This window comes from Panthera onca, chromosome E1 (genome assembly GCF_046562875.1).
Source record: "Panthera onca isolate mPanOnc1 chromosome E1, mPanOnc1 haplotype 2, whole genome shotgun sequence".
NCBI lineage: Eukaryota > Metazoa > Chordata > Mammalia > Carnivora > Felidae > Panthera > Panthera onca.
Genome location: NC_138352.1, coordinates 16,258,626 through 16,283,147, shown reverse-complemented (window position 1 = coordinate 16,283,147; position 24,522 = coordinate 16,258,626). Strand labels below are relative to the sequence as shown.

Genomic DNA, 24,522 nt, shown 5'->3' with positions numbered 1-24,522 from the left:
AACGGTCCCATGTGCTCCTAGTAGGTACTCCCATAAGATTCCTCTAGATGCTCCCCATGCCCTCCAGGAGGTGCTCCCCATGGCTTCCAGTAGATGTTCCCAATGCCTCCCAGTAGGTGCTCCCCATGCCTCCCAGTAGGTGCTCCCCTGCCTCCCAGTGAATGCTCCCCATGGCCTCCAGCGGGTGCTCCTCATTGCCTCCACATCATGCTCCACAGGGGCTGCTCCCACCTCAACGTCTTGGTTGAACCAGCCTCTGAGGAAAGAACTCGGCTGCCTTCCGGGTAGGGGAGTGTCTGACACAGCAGTTACCATTTTACATCTCAACTGAGCCTCTGAAAATCTGAGGCTGTGTGAGTGTCCACCCAGCACTACAGACTCTGATTTAGCAGCTGTTGGCATTGGCACATCTCCATGTGTTCTGTGTGCATACATTTGTACATGTTCCACAGGACCATTTGAAAGTTGCAAAGGTCATGACCCTCTGCCCCTACACCCTTGAGGAGTCGCCAGCCGCCAGGACAACGTGTGAGGCAAGACACCGTCCTGGTACCATAAGTTGCACCGCCCGGGGCTTCATAGGGAGACAAGGTCCCTAAGCCCACTGAGGTGCCAGTTTGCACTTTCTCTGTTGTCCCCAAAACATGCAGTGTAAGGAACACAGCTGGGTCTGGGTGGCATGGGAGCCCCGGCCCTGTGGGGGCTCCCTGGGGTTGCCAGAGACCACCATCTCAGGCAGGTGGCCCTGGAGGGTGCTGAGCCATGCCACTGGTATCAGAATTCCCAGCCAGTATCGGTGATACTGCGGGACTGGGGGGATCCTATCCAGCCCCAGACCTCTGCACCCCCACACCATGGCCTGTCAGCATCAGAGAGCCCAGGAACCTGGGTGTCTGGAGCAGAAACAGAGGTGAGGACTCCAGGCTTTCAAGCGAATGAGGTGTGAAATCCCCAATAAAAGGAGAAGGCCCTCCGGCTGGGCCTCGGGGGACTGGGTGAGTCCCACCCTCAGTGCCAGCAGCACAGGCCAGGGTTGGGGGTGGAAGACGCAGTGGACCGGCCACGGTGGAGGCCCTGCCCGGAACTGCCCAGCTGGACGAGGTTTGCCCTCCACAGGCCCAGCTGGGAGCCCCGGGGATAAGCCCTCTCTGGGTCAGCTCTGGGCCACGCTACAGTGACTCGGCCCAGGAGAGCAGGCAGGGACTGCTATAGAATACCCTCGTTGGGGGCTCTCCGGGGGTGGGGAGGGGGCTGGCTCCCACCCATGCAGTCTCCATTCCACACGCCCAGCTCTGCAGAGAGGCCATAGCAGGCTGCTGCCTGAAGGAGGGGCTGAGTGTGGGCCGCAGGCCTTCATCCCTTTGCAGTAGGGGTGCCACTTGAATCGGCAGCCCCACCCAGAACCAGGAGAAGCAGCCAAAGCCAGCCTTGGAGGACAGGTGGCAGCCAGCTTGCTGAGTCTGTCCGGACATGGTGGTGGGAAATCCAAGTGGGCCTCACCTTCCTTGGGTCCGAGGTTCAGGCTGGACAAGGAAGGGCCCCCAGAGCCCATGTGGGATGGATGTGGAGTGGGAGTCCTGGGGGCCTGGGGAGGGTCCAGGGGTGTAATCACATGTGCTTTGGCAAACCTTAGAGACAGTGGTGAGAGGAGTCAGACAGGCCTGGGGGGAAGGTCAGGTGCTGGAACCTTGCTTGGTGAATGTGGGGGAGGGTCAGATCATGGGCGTGGCTTACAGACATTTGCACCTAAGGTCACCAAATGCCATAGGCAAGGCCAACCAGGCAGTGACTGGATTCCATTACAGACTCATTCTTCTGGCCTGATTTGTACACCCCTTACAGAAGCTAGGAAGCACTTCTTCAAGAACCTCTACCGCATGGGCTCTGGGAGCACGGCAGGGTGGTGAGTTTGCCCCAAGAAATGAGGTGCTGGGTTGGGAAGAGTCCTGTGCCCCTCACACACAGTTAGGGTTAGGGTTGCACCCCACAGAACACCCCAGTCCCTGCACTGCCTGAGGACCATAAGGGCCATACGGCCCCTCTGAGGCAGCTACCTGCATGACAATGTTCAGGACGTCCCTCTGCATCTAGACCTGTGACCAAGGTCTCAGCGGGCCCTGAAGACGGGGTTCAGAGTGTGCCTTGTGAGGAAGTGGGCTGCATTCCAAAAGAACTACCTGAGTTGTCTAATCTATGCACAGAATGTGTGGGAATGGATAGAGCGGAAGGAAGGTAATGTTGGATCAGGCCAAATTCAAAACAGTTGACATGGGCTCACCAAGCAGAGACTCTGTTAACACTGCAGTTTGGGGTTAGGGTTAGCAATGACAGCCTGGGTGGCTGAAACGTGGACCAAAAGATGGCCACAGTGAGTGGGTTAGAAATGCCTGAGCTGCCCTGGTCCAATGTAGAGAAAGGGACCCAAAGGGTTAGGGATGTTGGAGGGACTCGGTCATTTAAGACCAGTTCACCTACATGGAGCTTCCAGAAGACGCAGCTTCCCCCACGGCTGTAAGAAGTGAATGTGTGAGGTGACCCTAGCACCCTGAAGAACTCTGTGGTCCCTCCATGCAGGTCAGAGCCTCCAGAGGGGACCACACCAGCTCAAGGAACCTGAATATGACAGAGTACTTGGATCCTGGGGTGGCAGGGACACTCACCTGCCAAAGGCAAGGTGGGCGTGGTTCCCCGGGTGGACAGCAGAGTGGAAGCAGCAGTCACAAGGACTCACAGAGACCTGTGGTGTTGGCTGGTTGGTCATGGCAAGGCTAGATGTCAAACACACAGGAAGCCCGACGAATTCTCACTTGATCTACTTAAGCAGAGAAGTTCTGGGTCAAATGTGGGAAAGTCTGACACTAATCATAAAAAAACAGAGTCCTGGCCCCTCCATCAATTCTCAGACCTGAGCCAGTTATAGACACAGAACACCTTGAAGTGGGAGAGACAGGGTTCCCTCAAGGAAGGTCCTGGAGCATCACTGAACTGTAATCTTTCCCCGGTCTTCACCTTCTGTGGCCTCTCATCCAGGAAACTGTGCTCTGGGGAAAAGGGAATAATCAGAGCTTTCTGGGACCACCAGTTACAGATTTTGAACAGACACTGACTCCAAGGGACCCAGACCATCACAGTGGTCCAGCCAGAGTGGGGGCTCATGGAGGCCACGTGGTCCACAGAGTTTTAGCCCATGTCTGTCTCACAGAGGGTCTGGTGTGGCCCTGAATGCACCCTGTGTTTACTTCCCCAGTTCCATAATGCTTGATTGGGATCAACACACCCAGCAGCTGTCCACGTCCCCACGCCGGTTCCCAGACCTGTGTAGTGAGGCCTATTTGGGAGGGAAAGGCCAAGTAGGGCCACTAGAATCATCTCTACTGGGAAAAGAGTAAGCCCAAAGCAGCCCATACTCCTGGAAGGATTTCGAGATTAGTGCCACCATCGAGGATGTGGATGGTGCAGGTTCCCCCTATTTGGCCTGTGCAGGAGGGTCCTGGAGAGTGACAGAGGGCCATCGTCAGCTCAGCTGGGTGGTGGCTGCCCCAGTGGCAGCTGCTGCCCTGGCTGCACTTTCATCGCTTGAGCAAATTAACACAACCCAGGTACCCGGAGTACAGCTACTGCCCTGGGGAGATGCCTGTCTGTCCACCCATGCCTGCAAGGCCCCAGGAGAAGCTTGCTCTCAGCTGCAAGGCCAGACGTGCACCTTCACTGTGCAACCTCGGGGTAACTTCAACTCTCCAGCCCTATGTCATAATTTATTTCCCAGGGACCTCGATCGCTGTTCCCTTCCACAAGATCTCACCCTTGTCCATGATACCGATAACGTACTGGCAGCAACTCTAGACTTACCGGTAGGATATCTGCATGACAGAGGCAGGAAATAAGTCCAACAGTAATTCAGGGGCCTCCCTCCTCGGTGACATTTCTAGGAGTCCAGACGGGTGGGGCACGTGGAGATATCTCTTCCGAGGTAAAGGGTTAGCTGGCACCCCCTGCAACCAAGAAAGAGGCACAACACTAATAGGTCTCTAGCTTTGGGAGGCAACATATTCCTCCTTTGAGTGTGTTACTCCAGCCAATTTACTGAAGGGCTAAAAGTCTGCTCGTTTCGAGAAGGCCCTGGGGCAGGTCCAGGCTGCTGTTTGAGCTGCTCTGTCACTTGGGCCGCGTGATCCAGCAGATCCAATGGTGCCTGAAGCATCAGGGGCAGATGGGGATGTGGCGTCCGCCACAACCTCCAGCACATTCTGTGTGTGTTATTGGAGGAAGGCAATCCTTGCTTCAATCCACCAGTTCCCCACCTGTAAATGGACTTGATGAAAGCACAGTATGGACCCCACAGGGGCTGTGGGTGGCCCGGGTGGAGCATGCATGGCCAAAGGGTGGGTGTAGTTCCCATTTTTGTTTGTGATTCAGGAGCACAGACAGCTCCCTCCCTCTGTCCCCTCCACCGTCCAGTCCTGACCGCTCAACCCTGAGCAGCAGTGGCCGCAGGAACTGCTGGCATCTGTTCTAGTGGAGAGTGTGTGTGTTGGGGGGGGGGGGGGGGATGCCTGAGTCCTGCTGCTCATGCCTGTGGGTGCATTGCCTTCCCACGAACCCCTCGACCCTGAGCAGCCACCTGTGTGCCAGCTTTGTGTCATGAGGAAGTGACATAGAAAAGCCTAGAGAGCTCATGAAAATGTTGTCAGTCATGTTCCTTAACCAGGAGGGTAAATAAACTTATTGGGGAAAAAATCCATTGTGCCAGAGGAACTGAGAGGAAAAAGAGCAATTTCCCCTTCATCCTGGTCCTGTCCTGCAACGGTGGGTCTCCGTCCCCTTCGTGTTGCAGGTGTGTGTGTGCACGTCTTGGGCATGTGAACATGTGTGTGTACATGCCTTGTGAGTGAATGTGTGTTGTGCATGTGTGTGCGTGTACCTGTGTGTGTACATGCATCATGTGTGTGTGTATGCATCCACATGTGCATGTGCAGGCAGGTGTTTATGTGTGTGCATGTGCATGGATGATCGTGTGGGTGGTGCGTGTGTGTGTGTATCTGTGTGTGCACACGTGCCGTGTGTGTATGCACGTATGCATCCACATGTGCATGTCCAGGAGCGTATATTCATGTGTGTGCGTGTGCGTGGATGATCGTGTGAGTGTGGTGCGTGTGTGCGGGTACATGCCTTGTGCGTGTGTGTGCGCGCGTGCGTGTATCTGTGTGTGTGCACACGTGTTGTGTGTGCACATATGCATCCACATGCGTACATGCAGGAGCTTGTAGTCACGTGCGTGCGTGTGCATGGATGATCGTGTGGGTAGTGCGTGTGTGTGCGCATTTGTGCACGTGTGTGTGTAGTCCGTGTGGCACTCAGGAAGCTATGGAGGGGTGTCCACGGTGTCCCCCTGAACCTGCAGCAGGAAGTCTGCAGGGAGCTCGCAGGGCCCTCCAGGCCGGCGCTGGTGCCTGTGAGGCAGGATCTGGATTTCAAACCCAGTTTAAAAAAAAAAAAACAAATCATAAGGTTGGGGGCCAGGGGTTCGACTTTCTTTTCGTGGCCTGGTTGTCACCCTGGGGGATGCAGCACGGCCACGGCGCCAGTGCGGGGCTGGGGAGGGGGGTGGAGGAGAAAGGAGTTGAAGTCTGTTGGTGTCGACAGGAAGCCCTTTTGTGGGCACTTCTGAATTCCGTCTGTTCTCACTTCTTTTCAAGCCCAGCTGAGGGCGGGCGGAGCGGCTGCCATCTCCCTGGGTGACCAGCTCTGAATATTCACAGTCTCCTGTCCTGGCAACCACCCAGCCTGCCCACCCACAGTCCTTCCTGACCCCTCCTGGGGTCTCCAGGCCCCCAGAGCCCTGCGACCACAGGCAGGGTGCAGGCAGGGACGTGAGGAGGCCCTTGGGGCACAGAACCTACTGGGCCCTCCCCAGCCCCCACTACCCCCTCCCTGCAAAGATTCTGTCTTGGCCCAGCCTGCCCGTGAGGGAGGCCACACTGCCATCCTCAGGGTGGTGGTCAGGGAGGCGCTGACCGGCTGGACTGGGCTGGGCTGGGTGGCATCAGCCCTGCCCAGGCTGCAGCTCCTGGAGTCAGATGTGTCTTTCTCATCTGTGGGCCCCAAAAACCTGCTACAACATCTACACATAGGAGGCATTCAACAGGACTTGGAACTCCAGCAGACAGCCACGTGAAAGTCCCCCTGGGGGACTGGGGGACTGGGGGGGGGGGGTGTCCTGCACAGCATTCCCATGGCCATTGGGTACCTACTTCTCATGGCCAACGTGGGGCCATGTCCCCCACATCACCCGACCCCACATTCTGTGCCGTCTCCTACAAGTGCGAATCCACCTTGCAGTGTAACTCGAGGGCCACCTCCGGCCTTGGGCACCTCCTCCCCCGACTCAGGCAGGAGGGGGGAAGCCACCGTGCTGACTGGTGTTCCAGCAAGCCAGGGCTGGGAGGTGGGGAGAGGGACGGGCCCTCGTCTGGGCCCCAGCTCATGGTCAGCGCCCCAGGGCGCAAGCCGGCACTCGCGTAGGCTTTTCAGGAGGCAAAGGCAGCACAGCCACCACACACTGCTTCCGGCACCCTCCAGGGAAGGGTCTTCTCTGCTTCTCACGGGAGCCCAGGCAAGACCCCATCACCAGCTCCCACTGCGAGGGCGTGCTGCAGACAGCTTGGCGGGCAAGCCCGGCTCACGCCCTGGCTCCCAGCTCCACTGCGGGGAACACGGCCCTGTGCCCCGGGGCCTTGCTGTCCACCGCCCATGTGGAAAGGCTGGTCCCCACGGGCACACTCCCCATGGAAGGAGATTTGGAGGCACTTTCCTTTCTGTAGTTAAACCCCATGTGTTTCCTGTGCTTCCAAAAATGTCCAAGCAGGAAGTACAAAACCTCAAACAGCAAAAATAACTGTCCCCCAGATGGCCCTGGGGAGGCTACAGGTCACCGTCTGCCTTGCCCGCACTCCGAGGTCGTGGGTCTGTTTCTTGTCATTTTAAATCTGAGCTGAGCCAGCCTAACCTAACCCCACCCATTCCCAAAAGGACCAAAGTTCTGCTCGCAGCTGGCTTGAGGCCTTTCCCAGTGCCTCTTTCACTGAGAAGAGGTTTGGATGGTGCAGCAAATACCTCCAGGGCAACTTCAAATGTGCAGAACAAAGGGGCCAGGTAGGGGATCAGGCCTGGTCAGCACGTGCGAGGGCCCCAGGAGAGGCCGGTGCTGTCAGTGGGGCTCATGGTGTCCACAGGGTGAAAATAGCCACCCTGGCAGCGGGGCGTCCAGAGGGTCCTGTGTCGGGAGTATCAGCGGGGGGGTCCCAAGGGTCCCATGTCAGGAGTATCAGATGCCTGCAACCCCATCCCAGTAGACATGGCATTCTACCACTTTTTGTTAACACTTCTCCAGCGCATAATCTGGTGAGGGACAGCGGGTGACCGCGCCAGAGCTCCATGCCACCCCTTCTTGTCGGCCCGCACCACCACCCCCCTCCACAGTTAGGATTCAGGAGCCACTCCCTGGGAAAGCCGGTTCTAGTTCCAGAGGCCCCCTGACCTGGACACACAGAGCGTGTAGGGCTCTAGGGTAGCAGAAGGGCAACAGAGTGACGTCCAAGCTGAGACCGAGTAACCCCCACCAGCTCTACTGCTGACGTTCTTAGTACGAAAGAATGCATCTCGTGATAGATTTATAGATAATGCAGAGGAGGAAATCTCCCAACCACAGGAAGGAGCAGTGTGGTGACATTTCAGGGTGGGGGGTCGCTGAGATCCTCAGATGGGAGGATCACATCTGCCTCCAACGGTGTGCTTGGTAAAGCAAGGTATCTACAGTTTGGGGCACAGCCAGGCAGGCAGGCCCCGTGGAGGTGATGACAGCCCCAATCAGGAGTCTGAGCCTTACTACTGCCCACAGTCGCCAAGGCTGCCGGAGCCAGGAAACTCCCAGGTGAGCTGAGCAGAAGAGGCCGTACCCTCCACACCCTGGGGTGTCAGAGAGTCCTCACTCCCTCCTGCCGGGGGCCTGTGCAGGCGTAGTCCTGTCCACCCAGCACCCTCCCTCTCCAAGGGGTTCCCTTGCTCTCTCTGGGGACATCACACAGTCCCATGTCCCCCCAAGCCCTGGCCACCAGTTCGTGCTGGGGCTCTGTGACCAACGATCCTAGTTTTCCAAGACAGAGAGGCCTTTGGGACTCAAGACTATGAGGGCTAAAACTGGGACGTTGTGGGTGCGCCACAATGAATTGGTTAAGGTAGGTTCCACTGAAGCTGGAGGAAGAAGGCCGCCGGCCCTGGGAGGCCATGCTGGCAGGAAGCTCTACCACCCCCGGCCACAGTAAGGCCTCCAGGGCAGAGTGGGGCCCCCGCCTGCCCACAGGGGCTGGCACCAGCAGACACAGGGCTCTGTTCCCTGATAACATCAGTGGCCATGGGCACCAGCGACCAGCCGATACCATGTTTTTAAGCCAGTTCAAAACACTTCAGCCAGGAGTCCTGGCTTTCCAGATTCACATATGGGCAAAGCCACAGAGTGATGTCAACATCAAATCTGACCACCAGATTTGGCCCTGCATGAGAATGTCACCTTGGGTGTCCCAGACATTAAACCTTCTCCATCCAGCTGACCTTCCTCCCTGATGGCTCCCACAGGGCCTCACATGGATTCCAGCAGAGCTGAGCTACAGTCTGGCAGTTTTTCTCTGCTCCCCTATGATCTCCCAGCCCTACACCCACTTGGGTTGCAGACATCACTGTTTCCAATTTGGAGGCAAGGACATGAAGGTAAAGGGAGATTGTGATGAGCAGGCTGGGGCCTAGAGCTGACCCAGAGCCCCTCACCACAGTGCCCCTTGGCACCGCCTGGCTCTCTGTGGGGGGCCAGACCTGGCTGTAGATGTTGCTGCCCTGTGGCCACTGTGCTGGTGCCCCGAGGTTGGGGAATGTCTCTCTGAGGCCCGGCCCCTCCAGTCCATTCCAGGGAGCAGGTACAAGGGAGGACCCAGAAGGCACCCTGCGCAGCTCCCAGTTCACCTGGACATAGCCAGGGCCAGTGGCCACCGGCACTTCCCTCAGCTCCAGGGGACACAGGGCCTGTGAGCCAAGAGTGAGGCCGCATGGGTGAACTCTTCACCTGTTCGTGGCCCTGGTTTCGTGCCTGCACAGCTCCTCAGAGCCCCCGGGCTGCCTCCTGCACTGGGGGCTCTGCAGACGGCAGGGACTCGTCAACCAAATCCAGAAGCCAGTGCCAAGAAACCTGAAAGGCAGGGAGCACCAGCAGGAAGTTCATCATCAGTGCCTCTAATTTCATTTAATGGACCAAGTTTACACACTCCTGGCCAGTCTGCTTGGGTGGACCTGTAGAATGGCTATCCTGTGCCTTCAGGCTATGACAGGCTGTGGAGCCAGTGTTGAGGGGCAAGCACCCTCTCCTCCCACATCTGGGGATGCCCGTGTTGCCGGTTATCATTTCTCACTCTTCGGTATCGTTAGCTCACAAAGCGCAGCAGCCACGCCGCAGGTGTGGTAAGCCATGGAAAAAATGCCAGGCTCATTCTCAGAAGATGTGTTCTAAAAGACTCTTGTATTTGAGTGTTTGCTTTAAAAAAATTACACTTGTCCCTATTTGCTTAAAGCTCTATTTTCATAGAACATTAAAACTTTAAAATGTGTACGTAAGTGTAGCCAAGCTCTCTTACAGAGAGCTGAAGGGCTCTACCCAGGAACACTGGGCCTGAGCTCGGAATGGGCAATGGTGACAGTGGCCGCATGAGGCCACAGGTTCTCGGGGACCCACTGAGGAGCAAAGGGCAAAGTGCAGCTTCGATATTGTGGCATTTATTTGCCCAGGGAACTGTGAAGCCTGGCAGGAGAGAACAGCCCTCACTCAGGCCCCAGTGAGGTCCCCAGGAGGAGACGGCATGAGCTCAGGGTTACCATGTGGTCCAGAATCCATACACTGATGTCCAAAATGCTCTGCAGCCCCCAACAAACACGTGAGAGGCTGAATCCGGCCCGGGGGGAGGGGGAGCGGGGGGGGGGGGCAGGGCACAGCCCTTCCTGTGGGTCATCAAACTAGACAATGTAATTCTGAGAAAGCCTGAATTATTACCTGACTTTACTGTCCACATTCATCAAAATAACCACATAATCCAAACCAGCAGTCTATTTCAGACAGTATACACCTGCTGTTTGGTGATTTCTATACCTACCGTGTAAAACTGAGGTAAAAGGTATTTTGAACATCTTGAGTCATTTTGATAATATTAAGTCCCTAACTAGACCTACATGTAGATGTGTAGCTCACACATGTGAGCCCCCTGCAAGTGGGAACTCTCCTGTCTGACCATGGGTCACGGGCTGAGGGGCTGGAACGGCCCGGACCCGAAGCCTGCCCTGGAGCGGTATCTGTGTCCACCCTGCAGGCTTGGAGAGCCAGCCCCAGGCCCCTTCCCAGCCTCCCCGCCCTGGCCCTGCACCAGCAGCTGACTCACGTGGTCACTGGACTCTGCCAGCCGCAGGGAGTTGGCAGTGGACAAAAAGACCCTGTCCCTGCCCCCACGGAGGCAGCAACTTAAAGGAGAGACAGTGCTGGGGGCAGAGCGGTGGGGTCTCTGGGGCCATGAGCCTGGGGGGCTGAAACGTGAAAGTATAAAAATGTGTTGGTGTTTGGACACATCTTTCACGTGCTGGGGTTTGGGATGTTGATTTTCCTTGTTGCTTTTCTAGCTTAGGCCTCCTCAAGCTAGATGGGTCCCCAGGCCAGGTACCTGGAGTGAGAGAGGCAGTCAAAGCAGCCAAGCCCAGCAGGTGTGAGCACAAGGCCCCAGTCCCCACAGTGTCCACCAGACGCCGCAGGACTGAGCAAGATGGGAGGCCTTCCTCCACTTGGGGCTGCCGAGATAGCCTGCCACATACTCACATGCTCACAGAAGATATGGGGCTCCCAGGAGGAGATAAACAGGTTTATTCCTCACAGCAAAATCAGTGGCTAGAGGGTCAGCATGTGTGCATGGGTTCCCCGAGCCCCTCTCCCAGACCCAAGAGACGCTGTGTGGGCAGGGGTCCTCACCAGGAGAGGGCCTCTCTTTACAGCAGGCAGCAAGCAAGCCAGGCCTCCCTCCTGGACGGCAACATTCCCTCACGCCTCCCGGCTGCTCGTGTATCGGCCCAGGTAAGGAGCATGCCAAGCTTTACATTCTTGGCATGCCCAGCTGGGTGAGGTCGAGCCCGAGGGATCCATGTAGGAGTGTCTCTCAACAAAATCCAGCTAAGGAAGCTTTGAGATCCAGTGTCAGATCTCATGATTCAGGGAGGCAGCACTAGGGGACCAGGTGACAGCTGTCCCCATCAGGGATTCAAATACAGGCCACTTATTCCTTGGCTGCTGGACGCTGTCCCCTACCAGCGAGTGCTGGTGACCTGTGTGTGAGCAGCACCACTGTGCCTGTCTGGCCTGCACGGCAGGAGGCCTGGATGTGAGCTGGGATGGCTGGGGTTCCCTCCCCACCTCCCCCAAACTCTCCTCAGGGGAGAGCATCGCAGGGTCCCAATCCCACAGTGCCCTGCTTCCCCTGGGGTCCCAGCACACCTCTCCTCAGGAGGAAAGATGTGTGCTTTCCTTCTGCTGCAGGGCTCGGTCCCACCAAGTGATATAGTAGGCGTTTGTGTGGCGCCTTTACCAGGAAAAAGTGTAAATGGCATTAAAATGACAAACAGATGGCTGGGCACCCTTCCAGTGGAAAGCCTGGTCAGTGCTGGGTCTCCTGGCTCTGCAGTGGTCAGCACCTTGCATTATCTCTGATAGAGTGATGTAACAACTCCCTAAGCCTAGAAAAAAACAATGTGATGCAGAGGAATCTTGTCCACAGAGATGCAGTTGATTTCCACCCTGTGGAAGAGATCATTCCAAGCACTGACTGGGGTCAATGCCCAGTGGGTGCTCCCCAGTGTGATGTGAGTGCACTCCCTTCCTGACTGTGTCTACATGTGTCCATATTCAGATTTTACGTTTGATCAGGCTTAACATCTTACTGGTTTCCCCATTTATTGATGAGTTAAAATCCTGACACGTGTTCATTTTGTATTTGGATGACTCATAATTTTACTTTTTTGAAAAGTATCTTTTAATACTTTTTGTGTGATGGAGCAGACTCTCACCCATGGAACAGAGAAGTTATAAATCAAGGATGTGGATCATGTGGATGTTATGACATTTGGTCCTTCAATCTTTGACAGCATCGGCCAGCTGCTGGCACAGGACACATTGGGGATTTGAAGCCAGAGACATGCCCCTTCCCCAGGAGCCAACAGTCCCCAGAAATGAAAGGAGGGCTCTGTGATGTGTTACGATGGTGCTATCTATTCAGGGGCCACGGGGCACTGAAGAAGGACACAGAGAGGTGACAGCACTCTCAGCTTTGAAGGACAAGTAGGAATTAGCTTCAGGGTGGGAAGGGGCCACGTGGCACAAGGGCAGGAAGCAGGAGACCCAGAGGAAGGTGTGCCCCATGGCCCACAGGCCGCGAGCTGAACTGAGGATGAGGGTTAGGATGAGGTGCTCAGAGGCTCTGCAGGGGGGGCTTGTGCAGGTGGAATGGTCTGCAAATAGTGGGTGAGAAGGTGCAGGGTGGGGTCTTCAGCTCCTGGGGCTGGACCCTGGTGTGGGACACCCAGGAGGCACAGCAGGTGTGTGGGGTAGGCATTGGCCCTGTTGGGCACTCCGAGCCTGAGGCTACAGCCTGGGCTGTATGAGAAATGGATGCTCACACAGGCACAGTGGCTCAGACTGTGTCCATGGCCCAGGGCCACTTGGCCGAGAAGTGGCCCAGCCCAGAAACAGTCCCAGCGTGGCCCCCACATGCCTGGCCACCGTGAATATGGCCTTTCCCATAAGACGGGATGGCAGTGGATAAAAGAACATTGCAAGAGCACCCGTGCTTTGTTCTAGCTGTAAAGGATGCAATGGGTGTCAGATCCCATGCGGCCCTCACCTACATGAGCTGCCGGGGACAGGTGCTGAGGCAGGCTGAGGGAGGCTCCTGGCTAACACCCTGGCCAGGCTCCCAGCAGCCCCCTGGCTTTGTCATTGACATTAGCCACTTTTTGTGAGGCCTCACTCAAAAGGCTGAAGTCATCCTGAAGCCTCTGGCTTTCCTGTTCTCCAGGTTCTATGAACTTAACCAAGCCGTTTCTCCTACAGATGACATTTTCCTACTAAAACTTAGGAGGAGGACGTGTAACTGGCCTTTCCTGGCCTTTCGCACACTCAGGGTGCTCAAGCACTAACACCCGTGCTGTGCACACACCTCCCACAGGCACCTGCCACCCACCTGTGAGTTACCCAGAACCTGGAGAGCAGATGGCTGAAATCACTCCAGAATCATACACATGTGCTCATTGATGGTGGCAGTTGGAGGCCCTACATTAAGTTTCCTTCTGCTTTTCCAATCTCATGTCAGCCTCCTCTGGCCTCCTGCTCAGACTTTCTCATACTCTGGTTCCAGCCAGGCCCACGGCACACAGTTCTGGACAAGCCTCACCTGGCCGTGCCCTAGGGGATACCTGTGGGATCCCACATTACCACCCACAAGTGCAGGGGAGTGAATGCCCCAAGGGGCGACCCCAGATGACAGGACCAAGGGTGAAGGCTTCTCTCCTTCGAGCTCTGGTGGATAATTCTCCAGTGGTCTGGGAAGGTTCAGGGTTCCAGTTCCAGCTGCCCACAATGGGGACCCCATCAACAGAGCACACTGGTTCTGGCTCCCTCTCCTTCCCAGCCCCACACCCCTGCCCCCAGCCTCTTGGGAACAAAAGCCCTCACTGCAAAGGCCCCAACTCGGGCTCTGCTTTCTGGGCTAAGGGGATGGGCACCCAGGCCAAGACAAACACTCTATGTGATACTCAAATGCTTGCATCAAATCCACTCCAGATGTGTGCTCAGCTGTTAATTGAATGCAGCTTCTAGTGGGAACCTCATTGCTTCCTGCGGCCAGTCCGGTGAATGAGTCCAGACTCTGGGTTCAGGTCAATCATGTATGCTAGGCCTTCATGAGACAATATTTGTAAAGTGCCTGGCATTAGAAAATGTTTAGTTGATGGGATTCTCGGTCTCTCTCCAGAGTTCCTGATAACCTGGTCCATTTCAGAACAATGCACACTGGTACAACAAAATGGCTTCCACGCATTAGTTATTCCTCAGAAAACATTCATTGTGTGCTCTATGGCTAAGGTGTTGAGTGGGGTCTTGATTTTCCCTGCAGGGTCATATAGGGCTGCTCAGCCCCTCCTCCACGTAATATGATTTTCTGACTCTGTGGGACAGAGTCTAGCCCAGTCTACCCCTTATCCTCCTTGTGAGGGCACTCTGCCCCTTCACCCCTTCACCAGTAAGAGTGGGGTCACTCCCAGAAAGCATGGCTGAGGGGGGCGGGGAGCAGCGCCCCAAGGGAAAGCTGAGAGCCGCTGGGGGAGAAGATTCCCCTTAACAGGGTGCCGTTCCAGATTTCACATCACCCACTGGCCAGCCCCTGCTTGTGGCTGTGGGGGACAGCAATGGGGTCTAGGGCACCCTGACCCTGTACCCAGTGGCCTACCCAGTGGAGGGGATGAAAACATAAGCCAGAATCCTTACTGAGGCAATAGAACCCCAACAGGTCTCAACTCCAGGAAGTCAGGCTGCTGACAATGGAACTGACATGATCATATCCACACTAGGCCATGTCTAGTAAGTTACTTTGTTTAAAAAGTATGGGCTGCAACCCCTTAATGAGCCATTAAACCAACACAAGTCCCAAGCAGACTTAAAACACAGCAACAGCGCAGGCCGAACATTCAGGCAGCTGGCTGCTCCCTGGAGAACACGTTTACCATCCAGGGGCCCTGGCCACCAAGGGCAGCCAGTCTCCTTCCCCAGTGCCCGGCGGGTCCCTGCCTCCCAGCAGGCCCATGGTCCTGGCAGGTCCAGCTGGAGCTGTGTTGGGGTTCATCCTGCCGGGGTTGTGGGGGACGTCTGGCTGCTGTTGGAGCTTGAACTCACCCTCCCCTGACACTCTGCAGGCAGACTCCTGAGTCTGGGGCTCAGACCTCGCCACTTATCTGCCCCATACACCAGCATGGTAGAGGCTATTGGGCAGTTTCCATATTTGAAGGCCCTGGAAACTGGCATCAAGTCTTCTGGATACAACCAGCGTCCACCAATTAGTCTGAACAAACAGCAACTAAAGTAGAGGAAAAGGTCAGCTGGTGAGCCAAAAGTTTGCCTCCCCTCAGGTGTCCTGTGACTTTGTTTATCTTTTCAATCTGCCCCAAGTCCTCCCTCTGTCCCTCTGGTGTGGAGAGGGGACAGTCCCCAGGGCATGCTCTCTGCTGAGAATCTTGCCATCCAGGAAGGGATTAATCTCAGGCCCTTACCCAGCCTCAACCCTGCATTTCTGAAGCTTGCAATGTTCTGACGTTTCTGAATGTTTACAAAAAGCAGATTATCACCAAATTTTTATTAGGGGAAAGGCAATGAAAAGTAAATTTCTGGCAGCAAGAGATATGCAGGAAGCAAGACAGGGCAACCAAGCCCAGTTCCGATGTCATGTGCTGTGGAGGCACGGGACACCATGTATGACCTCTTACCTCTTCCTCCCATTGCTTGCTGAGGGTTGTGGCTCTAAAGCCTGCAGGTATTCCGGGAGCTACTAGGAGGCTTTGTTTGTTTGTTTTTTTAAATTTTTTTTTTTTCAACGTTTTTTATTTATTTTTGGGACAGAGAGAGACAGAGCATGAATTGGGGAGGGGCAGAGAGAGAGGGAGACACAGAATCGGAAACAGGCTCCAGGCTCCGAGCCATCAGCCCAGAGCCTGACGCGGGGCTCGAACTCACAGACCGCGAGATCGTGACCTGGCTGAAGTCGGACACTTAACCGACTGCGCCACCCAGGCGCCCCTTGTTTGTTTTTTTAAAGTAGGCTTCACATCCAGGGTGGAGCCCAGCAGCTGAACTTGAACTCATGATCCTGAGATCAAGACTCAGACACTCAACCTACTGAGCCACCCAGGAGCCCCACTACTCTGAGGCTTTCTACCAACTTGTTTAAAATAAGCTAGTCCTAATATGCCACTGTAAATAAGGTTGCATTTTTACCCATCTTACCTAAGAGTTTCAACCCATATAAGGGCTTTGCAAATACTGACACAGGTTAAGGAAAAATTACATTTAAAGTGATGCTTTAAAAATCTAAAGAATAAGTTTGGCTTTGTTTTAATTGTTAGTTTGTGGAATATTCTTGGTTTGGGGCAAGAGAAAATCTGTGCCGGCAGTGATAGCTATAAACTCGGTCATAAATTTACGTTGGTTGGGACCAACGTGGGGGATAATCACCCTAACGTGAGTGAGTGCTGCCACTGGTCCACGAGCTTCAGGCAGAACTCAGTGGGCCCTCACGGGCCTGTCCCACCGGGAGGGGCGCAAGCTCCCAGGGGTCACACCGCTGACATGACACCACTACTCGGTGCCAAACAGTGGGGTAAGGGTCTCGGGGACTCTGCTGCACAGAGCTGCAAGGAGACACACGTGGGTTAGGGGCTCTAGGACAGGAGCGCTGAGCCCAGACAACCCTTGTCCGGCTGGGGAGACAGAAATGAGGGGTGGAGGCCCGCGGCACACCGAGGCCCCGCCCCTACGCCCCTTCCTCCTGGGGGAAGGCTCGGGTGTCCTCGTCTCCCTCTCAGCCTTCTCCTGGTCCTGCGTCGGGTCGGTCAGATGACTTGTCACGTGCTTCCTTTCTTTTAAAAAAAGGTGATGTTAAAGGTCATCTGGTTTGGATTTTAAGTTGTAACCAACAGCACAGCGTGATTTCTCACAAACCCCACCTTCTCCACAACCAAAGGATGTTTATAACATTTTATTTCACTGAGCACTCCAGAGCTGATTAATTCCCGCAGGTGAGAGCAGGAGGGCTGGGGGGCCCAAGGACAGGGCAGAGAAAGGACACACGGGGACACAAGAGCCGCCCAAGCTCCAAAGCACAAGGCCCCGGCCTCCAGGAACCCGCACACATCACCGCCCGGCCGGCCCCGCCCCCTCCCCAGGAGCCCATCTCCCGCCCCTCCCCCTCCCCAGGGCTCGTCGACCCCGCCCCCTGCCCCTCCCCACGTGCCCGCCCCGCCCCTTCCCCAACCCTCCCGCCCCCCCTCCCCCAGGGCCCACCCCCTGCCCCTCTCCTCCCCACGGGTCCACCTCTTCCCCCCGCCCCCCCCCCCCCCGGCCCCGGCCTGCCCCCTGCCCTGCCTTCCTCCCGCCCTCCCCCAGCTCCCCGCTCCACTTGGGCCCGAGCTCTTCCCCTCCCCAGGTCGGCCCCTGCCCCCCGAGCCCTCCTCCTCCCAACGGGCCCGCCCCCCCGACCCGCCACCGTCCCGCCCACTCTCCTCCCCACAGGCCTCCCCTTCCCCGGGCCCGCCCCCTTCCCCGCCCTGGGCGCGCGGGGGCGCTGCTCCCCCGCTCCGTGCTTCCAGCCTCTCTAGGCCGCTCCTCTCCACTCCCCGCTAGATCGCAGGCTTACCACGCCAACCGGAGGCGGCAGGCCTGGGGGGGGGGGGGCATTCCGGGCGAGCCGCCCGCGCACGCGCCGTAGGCCAACGTGGGCGTGGCTGCGGGCTCAAGGGGCGGGGCGGCTGAAGGAGCTCGCGGCCATGCAGGCCCACGGGGACCGCGCCGCGGCGCCCCACGTGGTAGGTGCCCGGGCCGCGGGGACCACCTCGGCCCCTCCTCCTGTCCCCTCCCCCCTCTCTCCGTCCCCTCCCCTCCTCTCGTCCTCTCCCCTCCTCTCGTCCTCTCCCCTCGTCCCCTCCCCTCGTCCCCTCGTCTCCTCCCGTCCCCTCCCTCCCCGACTCCCCTTTGTCTCCTCTTACCTCCAGCCTCCGCTCTCTTTCTTCCTCCTTCCCTGTCCCTTCTCCTCACCCCCACGTCGCCTACTGAGGGTCACCACTTCCCAGGAGCTTTCCTAGGGGGGTCTGTACCCAAAGCAACCTCCAGCAGAAGAGTGCCAACAGAACTTAATTACGACCCATCTTTGACGGAAATCCACATTGTTTTCTATTGTAGATCTTGGGGACATTAAAAACATGCTTTCCTTTTTTCTTTTCCATTAAAGAATAATGCTTACTTTAAAAGTAAATATGTGGGGTGCCTGGGTGGGTCAGTCGATTAAGCTTCTGACTTGGGCTCAGGTCATGATCTGGTTTGTGAGTCCAGCCCCTAGTTGGGCTCTGTGCTGACAGCTCAGAGCCTGGAGCCTGCTTCCGATTCTGTGTGTGTCTCTCTCTGCCACTACCCTGCTCTCTGTCTCTCTCTCTATCACTCGCAAAAATAATAAACACTAAAAGGAAAGTAAATATGTGAGTAAATTAGGTAACCACTTTTTGGCTAACAGATTCAGGCAAGGTTCTCGCTGTTGAATCAGATCCACAGAGTAAAGAATTTGAATTATATTTTCAATCTATGAGTTTTTCAAAACCGTATTCAGATTTAGTATTTTTATAATCCTGTCTATACTGCAGGTAGATACTGAATACTCACATATGTGCATATCGTTTGTGCCCATGCGTATGTGTATGCATATGCACTGTGTACACACACCTGGATGACCGTGTTCTGTCTTCTTGTGTAGGAATTTGTCCACTCCTCATTAGGGTATAAACTCAAGGGTTAGGGTAGACTGTAATTTCTGTCTTTGGGTATTTCATATTGCTTAATGTGGTAACGTACAAAATTAAGATAATTCCAGTAATCAGCTGTTTTGTTGGCAGTCAGGTTTCACTTGTTTTACTCCATACACTTTAGAGATTTTTTGTTTGATTTGGGCTGTAGGAGAGAAAGACAGCACCAAACTGTCCTAAACTCAGTAGAGCAAAAGGAGAGAGAGATAGATGGAGGTCACCCCCATTTTCCCAGTACCCACCCCCATACTTTGTTAAAGCCTGTGTCCAGGCACTTGAAAAGAGTTTCTTTGCTGGAGTTTCTCTAATGACATGGTTCACTGAAAATGCTTACTCCACCAAGAAAAGGACCAATAGATTATTTTTATGAGTGAATTAGAAGATACACAGATGCCGAAATGATGTTTCTGACCAGTGATTGGAGAACACATGAATTTGCCATTGAACTGTGAAAATTTTTTATGCCTTTAATATTTTTGTTTCCTTTTCAAAAGTATCCCAAAGACAATTCAGTGAAATCTAAGACATAATAAATCTTACGGAGCAAAAGAACATTAGAGCTTGGAGAGAAGGAACAGGCACCTTCTGTTTTGGTGACACAGTCTTTGGAAGCCTTATTCCCAATTATTCTGTATCTCGGGCCTCGCCCTTTGGAAATGAGCATGGGGCTAATGCTCAGGGTTAACAGGAAAGTAAACCGGAATGGAGGAAAGGCATTATTAGCCCTCACACTTACATTTGTTAATCCACTTCTTTTGAATTGCAGTCTATTATCCTCCCGGTCTACAACGCTGAACTGTGGCTGGACGAGTGCTTGGAGTCTGTTTTGCAACAGGACTTTGAAGGCTCCATGGAGCTCTCGGTTTTTAATGATGCTAGTAAGGTACTTACGAACTTCCTGTTGGTGATTTAGCCCTAGCATGAACAGTCACATCTGTTTTGAGGAAAGCTTCCTGAACTGCCAATGTCCTTGTGCTTTCAGGACAAGTCTATGACTATCATTGAGAAATGGAAAGTGAAACTGGAAAACTCTGGTGTCCTCGTGGTCATTGGAGGACATGATTCTCCTTCACCCCGAGGAGGTTAGTGACCCTGTTTAGTTTATTCAACTGTAAGGAATGGTTTCTTATGACTTGTGTACTTAAACACTGGTAACTTTAAAACAACACTGCCAACTATTTTACTGTTAAAGATGGGGTTATTTGAGAATAGCAGAGAATCCCAACCTAGGACAGGAAAACCTCACCAGAATTACAGGCAAGTCTGGAGAGTAAGGCGGGGAGGCTTTTATAGAGGAGACGGGAGGTTGGGCGGGGCTGTTGTAAACAGAATGTCCATTGGACTATACTGGGAGCTGGAAGTATGGTGGCTTCTCATTGGCTGGGCTGTTGCCGGAGCAGCAGGAAACCTTCCTGTTGCCGAGTAAGTAGTGTCCACCTGCAAGGTGCCTCTCCTCCTGTTGGGTCTGCGATTGCTAACTAGTGCTGGGCCCACAGCTCCCCCTGCCCATCTCCTAACTCCACTCTACTAAATAAAGTTTCCTTTTATTAACTTTCATAATAGTTTCATGTTCGGGGCGCCTGGGTGGCTCAGTCGGTTAAGCGGCCGACTTTGGCTCGGGTCATTATCTCGCGGTCCGTGAGTTCGAGCCCCGCGTTGGGCTCTGTGCTGACAGCTCAGAGCCTGGAGCCTGATTCAGACTCTGTGTCTCCCTCTCTCTGACCCTCCCCCGTTCATGCTCTGTCTCTCTCTGTCTCAAAAATAAATAAACGTTAAAAAAAATTAAAAAAAAAAATAGTTTCATGTTCAAATTCTGGTGAAAAATATCCTAAAAAATGAAATTTATCACTTTTTCTTTTTTCTTTTCTTTTTTTTTTTTTTTTTTTTTTTTTTTTTGAGAGAGAGCGCACGCAGGGGAGAACCAGAGAGAGAGAGAGAAGAGAGAATCCCAAGCAGTCTCCGTGCTTAGCACAGAGCCTGATGCAGGGCTCAATCCTATGACCCTAGGATCATGACCTGAGCTGAAATCGAATTGGTTTTTCAACTGACTGAGCCATCCAGGCACCCCTAAAGTTTATCCCTGTTAAGAACCCAGTACACCTGAATTTCTTATTCTTTGGTAAGGATTTGTATGAGACTACCATGCATACTTTACTTATTCAGCCTAACAAAAAACTGGGGTGTTTTTATTTGTAGTGTGATTGATCATAATATTGGTCACCTCTACTTCTTAAAATTCTTTTCTTGTGACATTTGATTTACTTTTGTCCAATTTTTTTTTTTAATCTTAAAGAACTAGCATTTGGTTTCATTGATTTTCTATATAGTTCTTTTTTCTATTTTGCCTGTTTTCTGTTTCCACTCTGATCTGTATTATTTTCTTTCTTCTGCTTACTTCGGATTTAATTTGTTCACTTACTAATTCTTTCTTTTTTTTTTTTTTTTTAATTTACTTTTGAAGGAAAGAGAGACAGAGCATAAGCAGGGGAGGGGCAGAGAGCAAGACACAGAATCCAAAACGGTCTCCAGGCTCTGAGCTGTCAGCACAGAGCCCTACACAGGGCTCGAACTCACAAACCGTGAGATCATAACCTGAGCCGAAGTCGGTTACCTAACCAACTGAGCCACCCAGGCACCTGAGTTCATTTCCTAGTTCTGTGTTGTTGTGTTTTTTTAATGTTTATTTATTATAATTGAGAGACAGAGCATGAGCAGGGGAGGGGCAGAGAGAGGAGGAGACACAGAATCTGAAGCAGGCTCCAGGCTTTGGGCTGTCAGCATGGAACTGGACGTGGGGCTCGAACTCACAAACTGCGAGATCATGACCTGAGCTGAAGTCATACACTTAACCAATTGAGCCATCCAGGTGCCCCACGTAATTCTTAAGGTGGAAGCTGAGGTCACTGATTTGAGACCTTTCTTCTTTTCTAATATAGGCATTTAGTAATAGAAATTTTTCTCTTACTATTGCTTTAGAAACATCACACAAATTTTGATATGTTCCTTTCCTTTTTCTTCAGTTTCAAAACACCTTCTTATTTTGACTTACTGACTCATGGCTTATTTAGAAGTATGTTATTTAGTTTCCAAATATTTGAGGGATTTTCCATATATATTTTATTAATTATTTCTAATGTAATTCCTCTGTAGTAAGAGAACATGCTTTGACTTGAATCTTTAAATTTAGTAAAATTTATTTTATGGCCCAGGTTGTGGCCTGTCTTGGCAAATGTCCCACGTGTACTTGAGAAGGTTGTGTAGCCGATGGTGTTGGATGGAGTTCTCCATAAATGTGAATCAGGTCAAGCTGAGGAGTCTTGTTTAAATCTACTGTGTTCTTGCCAATTTGGGGTCTGTTTGTTCTTTCCATTATTGAGAGGGGGCATTGAAATCTCCCAACTCTGTACATTTGTCTGTTCGTCTCTAGTTTTGTCAGTTTGGGCTTCCAATATTTTGAAACTCGGTTAACGTTTAGGGTTGTTATGAAGAATTGACCCTTCATCATTATGAAATAACCCTCTCTATCTGGCTAATATTCTTTGCTCTGAAATATACATTGTTTCATATTAATTTAACTGCTCTGGCTTTATTTTGACTAGTGTTAATATAGTATATCTTTTCCATCTTTTTAAACTTTTAACCCATTTGTTGAAGGGTACCTCCTTTAAACAGTACCCCCTCCCTGTAGATTCTTACAGACAGCAAATCCAATCTGACCATCTTCACCTTTTAACTGGAATATTTGCATTAGTTACATTTAATGTGATTAATGATAGCTTTTAGTCTGTCTTCTTGCTATTAGTTTTATATTAGTTGCTTCTGTTTTTTCCCCCTCCTTTCCCTCCTTTTCTGCCTTCTTTTGGGTTAATCAAATATTTTTTATAACAAATGTATTCATATGCCACACAATTCACCCATCAAAGTATACGGTCGAGTGGTTCCTGGTATATTCACAGATCTGTGCAGCCACCCCCACAGTCAGTTTTAGGACATTATCATCACTTCAGATAGGAACCCGGTACCCTTCAGTCATCATCCTCCACACCCTGCTTCCCCCAGCCCTGCGCCACCACTAATTTACCTTTTGTGTATAGATTGTGTATAGATTAACCTGTTGTGGAGATTTCTGTATATATGTTTGTAAGGGATGTTGGTGTGTGATTTTCCTTTCCTGTGATGTCTTTAGCTATGATATCAGAGTGGAGCTGACCTCATAGAATGAGTTAAGTGTTTTCCTTTTTTTCTGTTTTTTGGAAGAGTGTGGGAAGGATTGGTGTTATTCTCTAAATGGTAGAATTCATCAGTGAAGCCATCTGGTCCTGAGCTTTTCTTTGTTGGAAGGTTTTGATTACTGATTCAATCTATTTAGTTGTTATAGGTCTATTCATATTTTTTTTATTTCTTCTTGAGTTGGGTTTGGTAGTTTGTGTGTTTCTAGGAATTTGTCCCTTTCATGTAGGTTGTTTAATTGGTTGGCACACAGTTGTTTGTAGTATTCTCTTAGACTCCTTTTACATTTGTTAAGGTCAGTATTAAGGTACCCACTTTCATTTTGGATTTGGTAATTTGAGTTCTTTTATTGGTCCAGCTGAAGGTTTGCCAATTTTGTTGATCTTTTCAAAGAACCAATGTTTGTTTTCACTGATTTTCTCTCTCTCTCTCTCTCTCCCTCTCCCTCTCCCTCTCCCTCTCCCTCTCCCTCCCTCCTTTCAATTTCATTTATTTCTGGTCTGATCTTTATTACTTCCTTCCTCTGCTAGTTGTGTGTTTAGTTTTTTAGCTTCTTAACATGTGAAATTAGGTTAGTGATTTGAGATCTCTTTTATATAGGCATCTATAGCTGCAAATTCTCTCTGAGCACTGCTTTTGTTGTGTCCCACAGGTTTTGGTGTGTTGTGTTTCCATTTCCACATATCTCTGGGAATGTGTCTCAAAGAGTATCTAAGCATATTCTAGGGATATGTCTAAGGATATTCTGTTGTTTTGGGGTAGGGCATCTGTATATGTCTGTTAGGTCTTTTGGTTTATAATGTTGTTCAAGTCTTCTGTTTCCTTACTGATCATCTGTCTAGATGGTCTATCCATTATTGAAAGTGGGGTTTTGAAGTCTTCAACTATTCTAGTAGAACTATTTCTCACTTCTATTCTGTCAGTTTTTGCTTCACTTATTTTGGGACTCTCCTGTTAGGTGTATATGGTTTTATAATTGTTATGTCCTTTTGACTGACCCTTTTATCAATATAGAACATTCTTTGCTTCTAATAATATTTTTTGACTTACGGCCTGGTATCAGTATAACCAACCACCCCTAGAAACCCTTTTGGTTTCTAGTTGAATGGAATATATTTTTCTGTCCTTTCACTTTTAACTCCTTTGTGCCTTTAGATCTAAGGTGAATCTCTTATAGACAGCATTTAAATGGATCAACTTTGGTTCAGGTCATGATCGCACGGTTCACGAATAAATAAATAAATAAATAAATAAATAAATAAACATAACATTCAAAAATAAATAAATATTTTTAAAAAATAAATAAATGGGTCATGTACTTTTTAAATCTATTCTCCCAATCTTTGTCTTTAATTGGAGCATTTCATGTATTTATTGAAATATGTAATAATTCTTTATGTCTAGTATGCCATTTTGACTCCCTTCTCATTTCCTATTCTGTGTATTTGAAAGTTATTTTCTTAGTGCTTACTGTGGACATTACAATTAACGTAGTAAATTTATGACAATCTAGTTTAAATTAACATCAGCTTAGCTTCAATAGTGTTTAAAGCTCTGCGCCATGCAGTTCTGTACCTCCCACTTTATGTTGTCACAGTTTACATCGAT

The 24,522-nt window shown here is 51.9% G+C and overlaps 1 protein-coding gene across 9 annotated transcripts in view; it reads left to right on the top strand.

Annotated features, from left to right (window-relative positions):
• The first annotated feature begins 17,538 nt into the window (after nucleotides 1–17,538).
• The window catches only part of QTGAL (queuosine-tRNA galactosyltransferase), a 98,177-nt gene continuing 91,193 nt past the window's right edge, over nucleotides 17,539–24,522 (top strand). For 4 of the 9 annotated variants that reach the window (XR_013552170.2, XR_013552169.2, XM_078437959.2 and 1 more), the window contains exons 1-3: nucleotides 17,542–17,697; nucleotides 19,451–19,567; nucleotides 19,667–19,766. Coding sequence is in view for 6 of the 9 variants with exons in the window: in XM_078437959.2 (XP_078294085.1) it covers nucleotides 17,659–17,697; nucleotides 19,451–19,567; nucleotides 19,667–19,766 (256 nt within the window). In the remaining 3 variants the exon portion in view is untranslated. Of the gene's footprint in view, nucleotides 17,698–19,450; nucleotides 19,568–19,666; nucleotides 19,767–24,522 lie in introns of all 9 variants that reach the window. The other 5 variants (XM_078437960.2, XM_078437958.2, XR_013552168.2 and 2 more) reach the window with 4 other exon arrangements.